The following is a 13,186-nucleotide window of genomic DNA, read 5'->3' as shown; positions in this document are numbered from 1 at the left end:
TTCTTAAATTGTTATTTTTTTATAGAATATATTCATTATTCTACAGTGTGTTTTACTTCAATCACCAATAATTATTTCAGAGCTTTGCTCGTATCCCCTGACTAAGAACCAAAATAAGAGGTTGATCTAAGAATGACTCCCGTTAAAAGTAAAGTAACCACCCAGTTTTGATTTAAGTGTAAAGTAGAGACCTTTTAGATATTCAGTGTTCACATATATTATTGTCTGGGAGTTGCGTATTATTCTCAGAGCTCAGAGGTATTTCTCTTGTGCATCAGATTATGTAATATAAAGCAAGTGAGTTTGGGAGCTCAGGATTTACATAATTCGCTAGTCGTAATATATATATATATATATATATATATATATATATATATATATATATATATATATATATATATATATATGTATATATATATATATATATATATATATATATATATATATATATATATATATATATATATATATATATATATATATATATGCATACATATATATATATATATATATATATATATATTCATTCTTTAAAATGACATAAATTGCATATACGGAACTGAAGGAAAATACAACTAAATAAATGACGGAAATCTTATGTAATTTACATACTTATACATAATCCTAAGCCAGGGGTCCCCTCCTTACGAGCTGGCTATACATCTCTTAAATACACAAATAAGATACGTGAATGAAATAACCTATTCTCACATAGACCAGCTTCGTAACATAGCTCCCCCCAAGAAGATTGTTTATTCTGGGCCTGAATCCACCGATTCGGCGCGAGATAAATAATCTGCAACCACGTTCTCCTTACCATTAACATTAACAGAATATGGTTGCAAACATAACGACAATCTAGTTTATCTTTGATTATTATTCTTCATTTTATTAACAAAAGTTAAAGGATTGCGGTCTGAGTAAACCGTAACTTCTTCATTTTGTGGTCTATTTATATGAACTTCAAACTTTCTTATCGCTGTGATTAGCGCTGGCAGTTCTTTTTCAACTGTGGAGTAGGCTCCTTGATGCTTCTTTAGCTTCGACAACTATAAAAAAGACAGGGTGAAGAATTTCTTCCTTGACTTCTTGCAGTATTACAGCTTCAATCCCATTGTCCGACGCATCAACTTTGATAAGAAATTTCTTGATGAAATCTGGTGCTTGAAGTATCGGTTTCGATAAGTTAACGTTTATCTTCCTTTGACTTTTCCTTATTCCTGATATATCGATAACCTAGGTCAGGTCACTGATCTTATCCAAAGTCCGAAATGGTCCTTGGAACTTGTTGATGAGAGGGAATCTCCTTATTGGTAAGTAAACCAACACCTGTTGTTCAACCCAAGCTGTCTGTTCTTACTTTTCATACCAAACCTTTCCTTCATTTTTCCTTGGCCCGTATCCAGGTTTTCGAGGAAAAACTTTCATATCTCACCAATCCTTTTCCTCATACTTTTGATATATTCTACATCCGATCTTTCCATTTTTTTGCTAACATTTTAATCGGTTCTACAATGTCCATCATTATCTTGCTGAAGGGTTCTCCTCGTATTTCAATCAGGTGTAAGGGGGCTTTCTTGATGTACTCATTGGGCTTTCCAGCCATCTGACAAACATGACCTGCATGGCAAAAGTGGCTCACATCATTTTGCATGCCAGGCCAGAAAAAGTGTTTCATAATCTTCTCCGTCGTCTTTCTTATTCCCATGTGTCCCATCTCATGTGCTACGCCGATCACCTGTCTTCTCAGCGGTGCGGGAATCAATATCTGATGGTAAGTGCCCCATTCGGCATTCCCAGAGATATCGGCAGGTCTATGCTTCCTCATAAGCAACCAATCCTTGAGGTAATAACAGCTGGGAGATTGCTGCACCTCCATCTCATCTAACACACAGTACAATAATTCCGTTAACGTCACATCCTTCCATTGCAATCCTATCAGCCTTTTCCAACTCACTTGTCCTTCTTCTAAAGCTGAGTTATCTACTTCCTCTGTCTTCTCAGCAGTGTGGGAATCAATATCTGATGGTAAGTGCCCCATTCGGCATTCCCAGAGATATCGGCAGATCTATGCTTCCTCATAAGCAACCAATTCTTGAGGTAATAACAGTTGGGAGATTGCTGCACCTCCATCTCATCTACCACACAGTATAATAATTCCGTTAACGTCACATCCTTCCGTTGCTATCCTATCAGCCTATTCCGACTCACTTGTCCTACTTCTAACAAACTTTCTTAGTTCGTCAATCCATCGTCTTCTCTTTCTTCCCTTGCATCTTTTTCAATCTCTAGGGACCCATTTTGTTATTCATAATGTCCATCTATTGTCTGTCATTCTTATTATATGATCTACCCATTTCATTTTCTTACATGTTGTTAGACTATCCTCTACTTTAATTTGATCTCGTATCCATGTTGCTCTTTCTCTGTCTCTTAATGTTATTCTCATCATTGTATTTTCCACAACTCTTTGAGTTATAATTAGCTTATGTTCTAAGGCTTTAGTAAGGCTCCAAGTTTCTGATTGCAGAAGTTGATACAAGTAGGATCATCGCATTAAATGCTTTTCTTTTTAAAGAAAGTGGCATTTTACATTTCATAATCTCATTTGCTCATCAACATGTACAGTATATATATATATATATATATATATATATATATATATATATATATATATATATATATATATATATGAATTTACGGTAATACCCAGCGAGCCCAAGGAACTCCGCTACTTCCTTAGGGGTACGTGGCCTGGGGAAGTCTCTAATAGCTTCTACTTTACTGGGGCAGGGTTGGATACCTTCTGGGGTTACTATCTGACCTAAAATTTTGCCCTGTTTACTGAAAAATTTACACTTTGACACATTTATTTTCATGCCATTACGTCCCAATGCTTCTGAAACTTTACGATTATTATTATCATTATGTTCTTCAGCCGTTTTTCCTGTAATTATGATATCGTCTAAATAAACAAGAACATTATGGCCAATTAATGAAGATAAACCCGCCATTATTACTCTAGAGAAATTACTTGGAACATTTTTGACACAAAAAAGAAGAAAATTAAACTGAAATAGTTGATTGTTAGCTATAAATGCCGTTTTACATTTACTGTCTCCCTGAATGGGTATTTAACAATATCCGGACTTCAAATCAATAGTTGTAAAATATTTACTATCCCGTACGTTCACAAGTAATTTTTCAGTCGAGGGCAATGGAAATGCATTATCCTTAGTGACTGCATTCAACTTCCTATAATCAACACACAATCTTACTGAGCCATCCTTTTTCCTAACCGCTACAATTAGATAAGCCCAGGGGGATTCTCTCTCCTCGATTTTCCCTTGTTCCCTTAATTTACTAATTTCCCTTTCTATCTCTCCCTGGAAATGAATGGGTATCTTATAAGGCCTTCGCCTGATCGGCTCCGCCTGCCCAGTTTCAATGGTAAAGGGAAATCGATCAATCCTCCCGGGTGGCTCATCTCCAATTGCAGTTACATTGGTATAATTATTCACAATGTCACTAACTACAGGTTGATATTCTGATGGACATAGTTTTCACCCTTGCATAATCAAATTCTGAGTGTGTTTGTCTGTGCAGGCTGGAGTTGTGGCTCCCAAGATCGCATTATTAGCAATTCTACATAACTCTAATTCACACACAGAATCACTTCCTAACACAACACTTTCTTTTGACAAATTAACTATTGTTATATCAGCTCTGTTCTCTTTTATTTCTGATAAGCCCTCTAAGACTACGTGCACCCAATAGTCATGGAGTTTAGCAATTACCTTGGTGCCTTCTGGAAGAGGCTGACGCGGGGTCACTGATATGCTCGTAATTGTCTGGGGAGACTACACTTCTCCTCTCTCAGGTACAGCTGTTACCTTACTTAAATGCCTCTCCATGCCCGCGCAAGCACGTACTCTCTCATGACTTTCTATCGGCAAAATGTACCCTCCTGCTTTTACTGTTATTGTATCTTTTCCCCCCAAATGCATATTTGATTACCCAAAATGAAATCCAGCCCTAGTATAGCCTTGATTCCTGGAATTCCCAAGGTGGGCAAGACAAAAAAAATCATGTGTAAACTTCACAGATCTCACCTTAACGTTGACGATCATTATATGGTTTGCAGGTAGTTTATTTCCTTCTGGCGTGTTGAGGATGATGGATGCTGCTGACTGTAGTGTGTTTGAGGAAAATCTTTTTTCAATCAGTGGAACGCTGGCTCCTGTGTTAATCAGCGCTTCAATGGATTCATCTGGTAGGTCAATCCTAACTGCTAACATTCCTAGCCGGCCATTAGGATATTTGGCGCACGAGCCAATGACCTCGGCTGCAACACCACAGTCCCCTGGTCCTCTCCCTAGTGCTGCGGGAGTGAGGTCGCGGGTACCAATGGAGGTCCCAGTGCCTGCTCTACCATGTCCGTTGTCGTCACTCTCACCACTGCCTCGGCTGCTGCTTCTGATGTCATAAAGGGGCTCATCGATCTCCCTCGTCTCCCCGTTCCTCTGTTTCCTTTTCCTCGGATGTTGGGCTGGGGGTGGTGTGCATGGACTACAGCCCGCCCTCTCTGGGCGTTTTTTGTTGGGCACTCTCGAGATAGAGAGCTGACAAGTGTAACAGCGGGGAATCTTTGGATGGGGGACTCCCCTCGTCGGTGCCCCTCTACCCCACACTGTCAGCATCTGAAGACTCTTCTCACCTGCTGACTACGTTCTCCCCTCTCCCGCTTTGGGGTCGGTGAGTGCCTCTTATGGCTGCCAACTTCTCGGAATCAGGGTAGTTATTCTCAGTCATTTTTTCTTCTGGCAAACTATCTAATATGTTTTGTATCACGCTCACTATGTCTGCTAACGAACGATTGTCATCGGACAAATAACCACATAAATATGGGTTTACTAATCTGAAAATATGTTTACGGGCAATTGCCTTTTTATCCCCTTCTGGGAGATTGGCACTCCAGGTAGCAAACAAATTACAATCACAAAAAATGAGAGTTGGATTCACCTTCTCGAATTTTGGGTTTGTAATTTTCTTTATGTCCCCCTTTCTGGCATCAGGCAAAGCATATTTCTCAATCAAACTTCATTTTATTTCAGTATAACTTCTTAAACTGTCTTGTAGCCAACACATTACCTCCATTGCTGAAGCATCTTTCTCTTTCCGACCACCCATATGTGGCTACTTCAAAGTCTCTCAAAAACTCTTCGATCGATTGAAAGCCTTCTTTAGGCCATTGATCATCAAAAGGCTAAACATTTGCCTGGAGTTCTGGCAACCTTCAAACTATGATGTTATCTTCACTCGGCTGTGCATGTGTACTTTCACTTTTGTGAGTTTGATCTTCGATTATGTACGACGGATATGCTGTGGTTGCGAGCCGCTCCTCTTCTTGTTTAACCAAGAATCTGTTTATTAACTCTGCTAGGCTATTTAACCTATTTTCTAAGTCCTTTGTTCGAAAATCCTTTCTATATTCTTCATCAGCCTTACTAAATCCAACTGCTCCTTCGTTTTCATCTCCCGCAGCAGCAGTGTCTACCATGTTAGTCCTTGTGTATCTAGGCATCTTGAACTTTTATTTAACCGGCTTAAAGAACAACTTTGCTCACAGCATATACAAACAGACGTATTTGTACACCTGACACCAATATGTCCCATATCAACGGTAAATGAGACATCGAAAAATGGGTTTTTTCACTTTATTACAAGAGGTTCGTGAATACACTGTCTACAGCCAACACTCTCAGGCGAGCGCCTTATCTAAGAGAATGCACAAAGGCTACTAACTCCCCTTGCAAGCAAGATGAAATCTTGCTACAACATGCTGAATAGTTAGGTTTTGTGGAATTCTTATGATTATAGAGTTCAGTTGCCTTGACGCGCAACACATATCTTCATACAAGGATTAGGACATATATATATATATATATATATATATATATACCTATATATATATATATATATATATATATATATATATATATATATATATATATATATATATATATATATAGATATATATATATATATATATATATATATATATATATATATATATGCATATATATATGCGTGTGTGTATATAAATATATACATATATATATATATATATATATATATATATATATATATATATATATATATATATATGTGTGTGTGTGTGTGTATATATATATATATATATATATATATATATATATATATATATATATATATATATATATATATATGTATATGTATACACACACACACACACACACACATATATATATATATATATATATATATATATATATATATATATATATATATATATGTATGTATATACTGTATATATATCATCATCTCCTCCTATGCCTATTGATGCAAAGGGCCTCGGTTAGATTTCACCAGTCATATCTATCTTGAGCTTTTAATTCAATACTTCTCCATCCATCATCTACTTCGCGCTTCATAGTCCTCAGCCCTGTAGGCCTGGGTTTTCCAACTCTTCTAGTGCCTTGTGGGTCCTAGCTGAATGTTTGGTGAACTAATCTCTCTTGGGAAGTGCGAAGAGCATGCCTAAACCATCTCCATCTACCTCTCATCATAATCTCATACACTTATGGCACTCGAGTAATCTCTCTTATAGTTTCATTTCTGTTCCTGTACTTCCATTTAACTCTTGAATTTTCTAAATCTATTGGCGATTGTTTCATTGTCATACCATGACTCATGGTCATATAGTATCAGCGATCTCATTAAACTGATATATAGTCTGATTTTAATATGTAATTTCAGGCGATTTGATTTCCAAATTTTACTTAATCTGATTTGCTTTTTTCAATCTTTCACTCATCACTAATTCTAAAGACCCTGTATTGGAGACCATATTTCCTAAATACTTAAATGATTCTACCTCATTAATCTCCTTCCAATGGTATTTCCTCTTCCAATGCATACTTCGTTCTCATCATCTCGGTCCTTCTTTTATTCATCTTGAGCCTAACCTCGTGTGACATTTCATGCATTCTGCTAATAAGGATAGCATCTTCAGCATACTATAGGTCTGGAGGATAAACAACATAGGTGACAGCATATTCCTTTGGAGTACTTCACTGTTCACTGGAAATCCAATTGATAAGACTCCATTAACATTAACTTTGCACTTGCTATGCTCATGAACAGACTTAATCAAATTCACATATTTAAGAGGAATTCTATAATAACGCAGGACTCTCCGCAGTATTTGCCGGTGCACACTATCAAAGTCTTTTTCATAGTTCACAAATACCATCAAAAGTGGATTTCTTTATTCTACGTATTGCTGTACAACGTCTCAAAATGAAAATTTTGTCAGTGCAACTTCTACCTTTTCGAAATCGGGCTTATTATTATTATTATTATTATTATTATTATTATTATTATTATTATTATTATTATTATTATTATATATATATATATATATATATATATATATATATATAGAGAGAGAGAGAGAGAGAGAGAGAGAGAGAGAGAGAGAGAGAGAGAGAGAGAGAGAGAGAGAGAGAGAGAGAGAGAGAGCCTATATATATAGATATATAATATATATATATATATATATATATATATATATATATATATATATATATATATATATATATGTATATATATTAATAACAAATTCAATTTGCTATGGGATCTCAGACCCATTGAAAAATTCCCTGATGAATGAATATTTCTGTCCAGCCAAGGATTCGAACCTTTACCGTAGGAAATGATGGTAAACATCAAAACACTAGACTTTAGGTGACTCGGCTGTAAAATGAGACATGAGTTATTCCGACTCTGCTGTATTCAATAGTCAATACTGTCGAGTTCATGATCTGTATTTAAAAATCGAAATGAATTTGTCTATAGCACCACAGGTAAAAAAAAAAAAAAAAAAAAAAAAAAAGAAACAGGAACTCAGGGCAGTAAACCTGCATGCGTGTGCTGTAAAAGGTTGTCTGGTATTTTTACCTTCTTTAGTCTCTCCCTATTGAGGGTGGATAATCTCATAAAATGTTTTACACACACACACACAAAAAAAAATAGATTCTTAGGAAAGTAAATTGTCAGGGCTTTTATCTCTTTAGATTCTTTCAAAATATTTCATATACTCTCTTGGCAGATATCAACTATCTGAGACATTTTTCTTCTATGCATAAATTTCGGAAAATTAGCAGTTTAAAAAAAAAAAAAAAGCAAAATTTCACACGAAAATAATCTTTAAATAGTTACCATAACGTTTGGCTGCTTAGATCAAGAATTTTATTTTTATTTGGGCATATAAAGAATTTATGCAGATTTATCAGTGTCTGAGAGTTATACAAATCTATAATTTGAATGATAATCCTATACCTAAACCAGTCTTTTATAAGGGACATAGTTAAAAGCAAAAACATCATACAGTGAAACATTAGATTTATTTCAAAATTATTAATTTCCACTTTACAAACGTGATAACCAAAAAGATGCCTAAATGTTGATGAAAGCAAAGTTTATAAAGAATAAAACATTGATTGTAGTGTTATGATAGCAACTAACTTTCACATAATGCTTTCAACAAATACATAACCACTTGTTTGGTCTTTAATTGAATGCATAGACAAAATCTTTCTCAACATGTTGACTTAATATCCTTTTTATATTATAGAAATTTCAATTAGTGACAAAACATGTATGGATTAATATAAAAAAAATAATAGAATTAAGATAATTCAAAAGTAACAATAATCATTCTACAACTGATATGAAAAATCTAAACTCCATTAGGATAAACACAAACAAAGGACAAAACTGTTAGCAAGTGTTAGATGTACGTAATAAGTTGGACTATAGACATAAACATAGGCACATCAATTGCTTAGTTGTCTTCACCAGCCTTGTTATCACAAGAGCTGTTTCTGCCTAATAACAAGTGTGCTTTGTAGTGTACGTGACTGTACTTATTAACTGACCCTGTACATTTGCACCCTATATTGCACTGGCTTGATTTTTCGCACATGGACGGTGTCTCCCACATCCTTTTTTCCAGGATCTTCAAACTAGTACCTGGTACATGCTATTAAGGTCACAACAATATCACCTGTAACAGTCCATCTATATTTCTGCAATAAGGGAAATTGCGGCTTAGGTATGTGGGTACTTTTATCCGCAAGTGTTGCATATGCAGCCCTTCTCAAATACTGCACGGAAGCATCTTCGGTTTGTGGTACAAATCTGAGAAGGGTGGAGGTGTTGTTGAAGAACTGAAGTGCTCTAAGGGAACCCTAGTTCGACTGATAAGTTCCTGAGTACCAACATCTCTATCCTCCTAGGATTCAGCAAGATTTTTTAATGCTTGAATGTTGATAATTATCCTTCTGCCCCTGCCCCGTCTTTTTTCCTTTGAAGTATGGGAAGCTTGTTGCATCCTTTCCATTTTAACTATGGATAAAGGGGAATGCTATTCATCTTGCTGTCCTTAAAGATTTTTCTACCTTATGAATTGGCACATATTTCATCACTAGTCTGAACACATAGTTCAGGAACATTCTTACACAGGCATCCTGCTTAGTATATGGTCATGAAAATTATATCTGTATCATTGCCATAAGTAATAATTTACTTTAGTATCATCATACTACGCTATATATTAAATGCAACAGAATTGTGTCAGTTTTCTCTTGATAAAACTGTAATACAGCGATTGGGGGGATAGTGCCTTCCTTCAACAGAGCTATTTTTATTGCATCTTTAAAGCCCCTCCCAAATATAACATCCTGGCGTCAAAAGTTGGGAGGATTTTATCCTTTTCCCTCTTCTGACATATATATTTTTGAAGGGAGGGATGTTTGGCTGTCGAGGAAAAGAAGTAATTTACCTGGGTTACTTTAATGTCATTATTAACCTCAAAAACTTTACCTTGCTCAACTGTACCTTTTCTCCTTTTACAATAACAGGATTTAATACTTGCCGATTTATATCGATCACAGCAGAAATTAATTGCATTGACCTGCCATTGATTATTATGTAAAATTGATATTAAAGCTGGTTAAACTTTGGACTTTTAATCATTGTAGTAAATTCTTGAAATCTACCTGTTTGGGACATCATTTTTGCCATTAGTGACATTTTTTTTTTTCAAAGATTACATTTTGGATAATCATTGTATATAGTTCATTACGCCACACATTCCAAGTCAACTCTTAAGGAAGTTCTGAATGCTTGAACATATTCATTCTCCAACTTTCATGCTTCCAAGGTTATTCATCTCATTTAGGAAAACGCCATTTATTTTTGTTTTGTGCAAAAATTCTGCAAGGTTTTCTATCCTAGGATTACTTACTAGGGTTTGGCCTAAAGTTGAGGGGTGGCTCTCGTTACAAATAACTTGATTTGTTCAGACAGATATAAACAGACAGCTGATTATATAAACACATACATGAAATTGATATTTGTCGACAAGAAAAGACAAAACTTATACCACAAAGCTGGTGTATGTTTCGCCAGTATATTCTATCATATGTGGAATGGGGATGAATTATAGAGTTAAAAATCCTGATGATATGTAAAGGAACAAGAGAGAGAGAGAGAGAGAGAGAGAGAGAGAGAGAGAGAGAGAGAGAGAGAGAGAGAGAGAGAGAGAGAGAGAGTAAATTGGAATTGATCTATTAAAAGTATGTACAAATTTCTGGATTTTTCAGGTTCAAAATGTTTTGTTATAAAGAACACACTATACAGAATTCCCTGCCCATTTTAGCTCACGTAAGACAAGAGATAGGGAGCTTTACGGATGAAACTTAGAACTTTGTTAGACACTATGCACATGTGTATGTTTAACTGTATGCATGTGTTTATATATATATATATATATATATATATATATATATATATATATATATATATATATATATATATATATATATATATATATAAATATATAATATGTGTGTATAAGTCTCTCTGGTGTAAACTTCACAACTTCGACTCTTCTCAAAGAACCCCTGTTTATTGGTCAATCAAATTATGCTAAATTAATCCATGTGAGATGGGATACACGTTTCTTCAAACGGTTGTCACTCCCATCTCCAAGTTCAAATATTTCAAAAGTGACGAATATAGGATGAGGTCATTATAAAATTTCTTTAAGAACAGGTGACTCTGAAAAGACGAAGGAGATGAGTACCATTCCTTGTAATTTAGATTCAACTTTGTTTACAATACGATTTCTCGTGTAGTATAGATTCAACTTTGTTAATATTATGAATATCTTTAAAAATCTTCAATAACTATTCGCAAAATAGTTTAGATTCATGTTTTTTTTTCAATCGTGGGACGGGCCACAGATATACAGTATAAGAAAAATGTAATCCTGTACTTAAAGGCACAGCAAAATGGCTCGAGTAAGCCCTGTGATCCATGAGTATTTTATTCTAAGCTCTAAAATTCTTGTGTAATGATGGAAACTTACTCTGCTTGTTTTTTCTGATGTCACTCCTGCTGGTTAAGGCACATACAATTCGCCCTATCCCTCACGGCCTCACCCATTATGATTACCTTCATTTAATAGTCGTATAAGAAAAGCAGAAATGTTTCAAGATCTCGACACTAATCTCATCAGTTGCCATTGATAAGGACTTTATTTTCTGAGAATGCAATTTATAGGGGACTAAGAAAAATGCATGACTATGAGAATTCGAAAATTTTTAAAATAATAGCAGAAAATCATTAGATATTAATCAAGACGTTAGTGACTGAACTTTATGAGCCTCATTACTTACATGTTAAGTGAAATTTTAGATAAAAACCGGAATTCTTTTTCAGCTACGTTAGAATTACGTTTAATATTCTCTTTTAAAATAACTTTCCATTATACAGTATCAGTAGGGTATTACTTTAGTTAACATTCGCAGCAATAAAATCAACATAGCAGTTTAAGGGTATTTGTACACCTATAGATTTCCTTCTCTAACGAATATTCCCCTATCAGGTATTTCCACATCCAGGAGATAACAGCTGGTTGTTCTTAGAGCAAACGGCAGAAGTCTTCCAGAAGAATTCCTATTGGGCGACTCATGATCGACGTTCCAGCGCGATAACACCAGAGACACGTCGGGGATATGATCAACATTTCCTGATCGATTTTTGTGACGATGAGAGAGATCTGATGACCGCCTACTTTGACAATTTCTTCATAGAAGGGGTTGCTGAGCCTAATCGGGCATTTACGAGCTCACTTTCAGACAAAATGAAAGCTTATCACTTGGGTATCCATCCAACATTTTTCACCAATGAGTATTCCTTTGTACTTATTCGCCTCTTCCGAAGGGCTCGGAGAGCCAATTTAGCAGGTAGGATATATTGTTCTTGAGCATTAGGCTGTCCTATAATTTTTATTTGCATTTGACAACCTCAGACATTCCGTGGTTTAAATAGCCACGAAAGGTAAGTTAATAGATTGTTGATATTGAAAATTGTGCAGCGAAGAATGTCATGCCTACTGTTTCCATTTTTGGTGACGAAAATAATTGCACCTAATATGAATATAATACTGTAAATAATTTAGGTAAATATATATAGTATCGTCGCTTGATGTATTTTCAAGTACCCTATACAGTTTTGAGAATCATTTGTAGAACAAATTAATAGTTAAATCGAGGAAGCATATTTCCACTAATTCCAATATATAAAAATTTCCCGTAGAAATAATTAAAAAAGTTTTCCAAAACCCCGAAAATATTCCTGAAAACCTTATTTCACCAGACCAATATCGAAAGTGCATGAGTACATCATAGTGTGTAGCTGTTAGAGGAATTTCAAACGTGGTAATTTCAATCCAATTTCTAAGACGAGTGAGTTCGCTGATGAGATCGAGTTGTAAAGGATTAAGAGGACATAATTATACGAACCTAAGGAATCCTGCGAACATCCATTCAAAGTGTACCTACATTATTAGAAGCCACAGAGCCGTATCCTTCTGGCACCAAAATCCTTCATTTCACAAAAGCAAGACTGGAACTCATGATTTTCATATTAATAATTTGTAAGGGTTCTTAAAAATTGCCTAAACAAAACTAATGTAATAACTCACGATCTTCTTGTTGTCAAGTACTAAGAAATGTTTTCATACTAAAATAAGTGTATAAATAAACAGATAATCATAATATCAAAGCCGTGGCGA

At 35.1% G+C, this 13,186-nt stretch overlaps 1 protein-coding gene across 6 annotated transcripts in view; it reads left to right on the top strand.

Annotated features, from left to right (window-relative positions):
• Positions 1–13,186, top strand: part of tsl (torso-like) — a 144,199-nt gene that overhangs the window by 124,165 nt on the left and 6,848 nt on the right. For all 6 annotated transcript variants that reach the window (XM_068372413.1, XM_068372411.1, XM_068372409.1 and 3 more), the window contains one exon: positions 11,996–12,356. In XM_068372413.1, coding sequence (XP_068228514.1) covers positions 11,996–12,356 — 361 coding nt within the window. The remainder of the gene's footprint in view (positions 1–11,995; positions 12,357–13,186) is intronic.

The sequence above is a fragment of the Palaemon carinicauda genome, chromosome 4, assembly GCF_036898095.1.
Source record: "Palaemon carinicauda isolate YSFRI2023 chromosome 4, ASM3689809v2, whole genome shotgun sequence".
NCBI lineage: Eukaryota > Metazoa > Arthropoda > Malacostraca > Decapoda > Palaemonidae > Palaemon > Palaemon carinicauda.
This window is presented reverse-complemented; position numbering and strand designations above follow the sequence as displayed.